General features: G+C 40.8%; 1 protein-coding gene across 1 annotated transcript; it reads left to right on the plus strand.

Annotated features, from left to right (window-relative positions):
* Positions 1-2,016: 2,016 nt before the first annotated feature.
* Positions 2,017-2,569, plus strand: BDB00DRAFT_767898 (uncharacterized protein; the record flags this gene model as incomplete). The annotated part of the gene is made up of 2 exons (XM_053119702.1): positions 2,017-2,109; positions 2,168-2,569. The coding sequence occupies 2 exons, from the start codon at positions 2,017-2,019 to the stop codon at positions 2,567-2,569; spliced, it is 495 nt and encodes a 164-aa protein (XP_052977212.1).
* Between the last annotated feature and the right edge of the window lie 4,284 nt (positions 2,570-6,853).

Below are 6,853 nucleotides of genomic sequence, written 5' to 3' on the forward strand. Positions count from 1 at the left end.
TGAGTATCCAACCGAAAGAACCCCGTTTGATGGGAACCTAATGGCAATAGTGGCCAAGGGCGTGCTCGTGGATAAGTTCGTTCGGAATATTGAAGCAGGTCGTACGACAAATGCAGAAGGGAGATGCATAAATCTTCTCCCATGTTGCGAGACCGCAAACGAGTTATGTCTGTGTCATGGAGCAGCTCTTGAAAGCGACCATGAATGAAGTTATCAACCAGTTCACAAGAAAGAATCAACATATATATCGCAAACTGTTATCCTGTTTAATATAAGCTTACCGATACAGTCTTCCCAATGATTGATCATGAACTACATTGTTGGGATAGTCGGCTTCATGGTTCAAAATGTTACTTGTTAATACTCGTGCTGTTCCGACATGATATTAGGACAACGAGTTTCGTAATGTATCATATTGACTAGTAAGCACAATAATATGCATATGTGGGATTCTTTCTACCTGCTCTTTCCAGTTGATTTCGGTTGTGTAGGAGTTGTTGTAAAGCACCCTTCCAAACTCGGTTCATGTAATTCTTGATATTTAGGACATGCTCTCTCATATCTGACATAAAATAAAAACGATGAGCTATCATATCTATTTTCCTTAGTTTCATAGTGCTTTTATATTCTGTACTTGAGCCATACTTTGCAGCGCCATGACAGCAAAATTGTTTGCTAGCGAATCTCTCAATGACCCAGGAGCAATATCCTCTGGCTCGAAGTATTCTAATATATCATACAGTACACATGCATCAAATAAAACAACGTTTAAACCATTGTCACTGATATACTGCTCTGTTAGTTTTTAAATTGAAATGTTGCAATCACTTACGTTCATTATTGTGTGGGTTAGTTCTTTCTGCGACAAAGATTGCTGCCGTGCGCATTAGGTCTTCTTTCCATGGTAGCTATTGGATTATCGGATATTAGCACGAATTTTGGAATAAATATGTAGATATATATTGAACATACAGGAGGAACTCACGTTCAAAAAGAATCCTGGTAATTCGTCGTGTAATCCGTACGAAAGCACTTTGAACGCAATGACCCAAAAGCCTTGCAAAAACAACGGAGGTGCATTATGATAATAACCCTCAAAGTGACGCCTGAGGTGCAAAGAAACAAGATTGTAAACATCTTGTTTTCGGAAAGAAACCAGTTCTGATGTTTGTCTTAGGATCGTCTACAAAAAAGATGTACAATCATCAGCCTCAATATTCAGGAAGGATAATAATAAGCTAAGGAAGTTAAAAGTGAACGTACTCGGAAAAAGTGGTATTCGCCATGAAGAAATGCTCTGACCGAGCAAGGTCGAGTTACGACCCGCGTTCTCTCGCCAAAGCCGTTGAACTCTACAAACGGCTCTGGGATAGCTGGAACAGGCTCTTGGACAACGGGAGGAGGGGGTTCTTTAGGGATCTGTGGAGGCTCTTCAACAACTGATGACATGCGTATTTTAAGAATGGGAGAGATTTGGAAAGAGCCGAAAAAGAAAGAAACTGATGGTTTTATACGGTGAGGTGATGGTTTCATGCAAAGTTGTCATTCTCATGGGACCATTGTATATGTATATCATATGACGTGTTGATTTAGCTCAGAGGCATGCTTTGAATATTCATGTTATCGGCTTACCATACAGAGCAGGAAGTGCAGCGCGCATGAATGATTTGGTACATAAAGTGTCCTCATTGTCATCCACGAGGGTTCGGCTGTTAAGACAGAAAATTATCAAACAATAAAGAAATGTATCCGCACTGGAATGAGCTTCGACGAATGCGTTTTATTATCCGTGATGGCAAATAGAATAAGAACAAGTTGTTGTTCTTTCAGTGATAAATAGGTCCACTTCAATCCGAGTTTATATCAAGTCATGCCGAGTGTTGCTCCTTCCTCTTTCCCAATCGCCCACCGCACGCCAGCTTCGTTTTGCTCAAAAAGAATGCATGGTAAGTTACAATAGAAGCAAATGAGGACTTCCCAAGTAGTAGACAGTAACCCTCTGTATTTTTTTCCCAGATGACCAAGTCAACTACCAAAGATCCTTTCGCTGATCAAGAAGTGACTGCATGGAAGTCGCAAAAGGCTCGCGCCTGGGAGCAACGGCATATGGTACGAGTAAGAAAAAGGAAATCACAGAAACTTGTGCTCACTCATACATCTCTTTTAGAATGCGGAACAGTATTATCTTCACCATGTGGATCCAGGCACGATGATTAACATTGGACAATTTAATGTTGCAGAAAAGGAACAATTTCAAGAAAGGCTTCACGAATGGGAGGAGAGAAATCTCGTCCAGAGTTCTACGTGGGGGGCATTTTCTCTTTCAATACCAGGCAGGACTGGAGTACAGTGCCGCGAACGCTACAAAAACATGGTCAAGGAAGGGTATACAAGCAGTTCAAACAAATCTTCATCCATAACTACTGCGGCACTGCCTGACACTGAATTATCCGAGTCGTGGGAAACCCAGGAAACACGACAACTCGAGAACCACATCGACTGCATTCATCAGCAATCGCATGGAAAGAGGTACTCCTTTTCTACTGTTGTTTACCGGGGGTTTCGATGAACTAAGAGTATGATAATCTAAAACGTTCTGTCCTGGAAAACGCGAAGCCAAGTGACATCAACATCAGCGGCCAGACAAGCAGTCGAACTACAAACAAATGGCTTGCCAGTTGATTCCAAAATACCACCAGCTCCAGCCCATCGACCCATACGTCCAAAGAAAGACGTGCCCATTTTGTTAAAAAGTCTTCTGAAAAAAGCTAAAGTCGCTTCTCTTGTTTTTGAAACAGCTACCAACAAAAAGAGGAACACCCAACAAGCAAGACCAACAAGTGAAAAGAGTTAGATTAGTCCTGTCACAAAAATCTATGAATTTGGATGAATAAAAGTCTTCTGTTATTATAGTACTGGGAGTGGGATAAAGACAAATAAGCACTTTTCAAAACTTAATGCCTGTATGTGCTTCATTGTCATTCATTTACTGAACGAGTATCTTCGATATGTCATTGTCCCCATTAAAAAAGTATATGACATATTTGTCAAAGCTCAGCTTTATTGGATATTAAGGTCTAATTTCATTGGCTCGCCCAGCCTCATACGTACTATTCCTGCCTTACTTTGCATGAATTTCCCAATCACACTGCGTACTGTCCAGGGAACCAACCACCTGCTGTAATGATTATATGAGTGATGGTAAACAATACAACAAGGGTAATAGCTGCAAAGGTGCGGGAGATGATACTTATCGTCCGATGATCACTTTGCCAGGAGGAGGCGTTTATGCAACACGAAGATCACCTTTTTCCTCCTTTAGATTATCAAACGTATAAAGTTGTCAATAGCCCCTGAGGCTCATCGATGTGTACATATGTTCACACGGTTTTTATCATATACACTATCAAAGCTGTACCAACCCATATCCTGGCATGGCCATTTTTTTACAAAATGGCAAGTAAAGGCTAATAAAGTCTTTTGTCCTTATCCAAAGGATATTTAAAAAAAAGTGGGAGCTTGATGATGTCAAAAATCATAGGTACTGTCAACAGCAGCAAAGGTAGCCTTGCCGAAGTTGTTACTCAAAAAGTGACGCGAGGTACTGTATATTTTGATATGTACGAGTTGCAAGACAGTAAGAAAGCACTTGTCGATCTTGAACAACAAAGGTTACCGTGTGTACATACAGCTCGGCCTGAATCAGTGGTATCGATATGTTATGTGCTCAAACAGTTGCATCTCTGTGTGTCTACATATTGAGAAGTGCAACACAATGGATAAACATAAAAAAGCACGCCAGATTGGTGACCCAGAAAAGGTATTAACAAAAAAAACTGAAAGAATCCATTGCTAGACTGAAGTATACTGAATCAACTCAAGACCTGTACCAGAAATGTTGAACCTGCTACAAGATCATTAGAGAAAGTAGCGCGGAAACGACGCATGAAAAGCGAGCTTCCAGATCCGCACAAGGTCGAGCATGCATTTTGGAGTGCTACTGAAGCCACCATCGTGACAATCATCTCTCAGTACTGCAGAAAGCTTAAATACCTCAATTTCAATTTCAAAGGGTAACGTGGTAACAGCAACAGCAGTGGTACAGTATCACCGGGATGGATAATATGATGACCATGAACATTAACGCTAATAAGGAGCACGTGTCATCATCATCACCGTCAGATTTCATAACAGCTCCCGCGACAACACTCGAAACCAACATAGAAGCACCTACCGACTTTATGGATCTCTTTGCAGAGCATTGCACAACCATTCAAAATTTACGAGCATCGATAGGCAATGTGCCTCTTAATAATTGGCGGACGCTGATCGCGATTTGCGACTTATAAAGCTTAAACACATTGGAATTGAATTATACACGCGGTTTTAACAAAGACATGAACACAATTATAGCCGATATGATTCGCCAATCAACCTAACCTGCGTCAGCTATCGTTTGAAACAGTCATATTCAAGGTCAAGAATCATTGAAGCGATAGCAAACTTACAGTGTGTAAAGGGCTCGAGAACCATCGATTGTAACGCCTCAAACAACGGTCAAAACCTATGACCTCTGTTTCCACAATTGGCTGTCAAGGCTGAAGGATAATTCACTTTACAAAAACTGGTCTTGTCAGAGACACTTTTCATGATTGACGAGATCATTATATGGAATGCTAACGAGGCGAGCCCGCGGTGACAGAAGAAAGCATGAATCTGTTCTCTGAAAACTTGGTTACTATCTCTCAATGCTATCATGCTGCTGCTACTCCTCGTATTCAGCAAATCACCCCAAACGGTCTGGAGTGTATTACCGATGTTACGCTTCGTCAGTTACTGTATCCAGAATCAAAGGATTGAAACAGTTATCGTTATTCGACTTACACAATATCACCCAAGAAGGATTTATGCGCGTTCGATCCGTCATCAGTCAAGCTTAAGGTCTTAAATTGCTGCAAAAATATTTCATGACTTGTGCCTTTGACCTCTTCATTACTTTGCATTTCTAGCTATCATAGTAAGTATTAAATAAATAAATAGTATCTTTGAGTTCCTTACCTTTCTCGAATTGTGGAAAACTCTCGGCGTGTCCACGATGGCCAGGTCATTATCTTACTGCACACAGTATCAAACTAGAATTATAATTAATACACATGGCAACGAAATGCTCTTGATAAAAATAAGCTTCTCATTCTACTGCCACTTGATGTATAAGATATATCTTTGATTCAATTAGCGCTGTTTCTTATTAATACGCGTCTTGTATTTATGATGCGGGTGGAAGATGATCATCGCCCCTATCAATTGATATGTGCATACAGCGGAAGGAAAAAAGAAGCACATCATTTGACAATCATTTTAGTGATTCCTATATAACTATTATTAGCTACATGCTGCATTCGGATCGATATCCGCTGCAACATGTTTTGAAACGGGCTGACGACAAGCACACGCGAAAGGGCCACCCAAGCGCAACTTGCATAAAAAAAATTAGACCCTTCCGAACGGGATGGCGTGTTTATCACGAGGTAATTATGACACACAAGAGCAAGAGAAGCTGACAGAATATCTAGATTACGGAACTGCTATTGAGATCATCCGTGAAGGAAGGATGAAGAACGATCCATTTTTACATATCAGAAATACTAGCGGTGGTACTAGTAGCAGCAAACCAAGATTCCGTAACAAGTAAAGGAAGAGCAGTTGGCGCCTTTATGGTTGATCTATTTTTTTTCTGCGTATGCAGGGCAAATCTTACAGCTTTTGTATTACGGTGCTAGCACTAATAGTGTGTTATGCTGCCAGCAGCCATATGCTGTGTGAAGAAGATCGTAGTATGCCTGGGCAGCCAGACGGTGATTGTTGAAACTCAGAAGCACGAGCGTAACAAAAAAAAAACACGGAAAGCGAGATTTTTTTTTTCTCTTGTGAAAATACTTTAATATTGATCTTAGGTTGAGTTCATTATTATCACGTTGCATCTGAACTGCTTCTTGTCAATTTCGTAACATCCGAGCTGTTGGAGAGTTTGAAATTGGCGGGATGTTGTTTCTTTACTTGCAGTCAGTTGGTAATGGACGATGAGAATAATGTACACCCATTGACACATAATATATGGAAGGTTTTATCCGGTGTACAATTGGCATTTTGGGAAAATGATGATACTTTCAGGTACTTCTGATTATAGCTTTCAAAAGGCTATATGACGAATAATTGTTATAACACACCTTGAGGATTTTTTGTTTCTGATTCCATACAACGAAATGCCAAAAGTACACGTCGTTAGTATTGCGAGCTTTGCCAAGAAAAGAAAATAAAAAAGGTTTATGAAACGCTATGTAAGGGAAACCAGAGTTCTGGGCATATGTGGGTTAATAGCTACGTGCGGCAGCAAGCAGCAGCAGCAGCGGATGCGGCGGAAGAGATAGAGAAAGAGGATGGAATGAAGCCAAAGAGAGAGACGGAGGGGGGTTGGGAGGAAAGAGAGAGAGAGAATAAGAACAATGGGATGATAAATGATGCAGCACCGTTTGCATGGTAGCCAAGTGTGACAGATGAGCTGTTGATGTTACCAAAGCGGTTGTGTTCATAATTATCTAGCATTTGAATTTGTGTTTCTTCTGCTACTGCTGCTGTTGTTGTTGTATAAACTTTCTTTTTTCTTGGCTGCTAGCTGTACGTAATGTAGTATCAACAGCAGTGGCAGTAGCTATAGTAGTAATAGCAGAAGCTGTATAATATGTGGGAACGACGAATCAAGCTTACAGCACCTCCTATTATGACCGGACCTTCTTTTCGAAGTGCTTCACCCATTCAACCCCCCTATCGCCCACACACGCAGGTGTGCAAAAAA

Source organism: Zychaea mexicana (assembly GCF_025766255.1).
Source record: "Zychaea mexicana strain RSA 1403 chromosome Unknown BDB00scaffold_64, whole genome shotgun sequence".
Classification (NCBI taxonomy): Eukaryota; Fungi; Mucoromycota; class Mucoromycetes; order Mucorales; family Lichtheimiaceae; genus Zychaea; species Zychaea mexicana.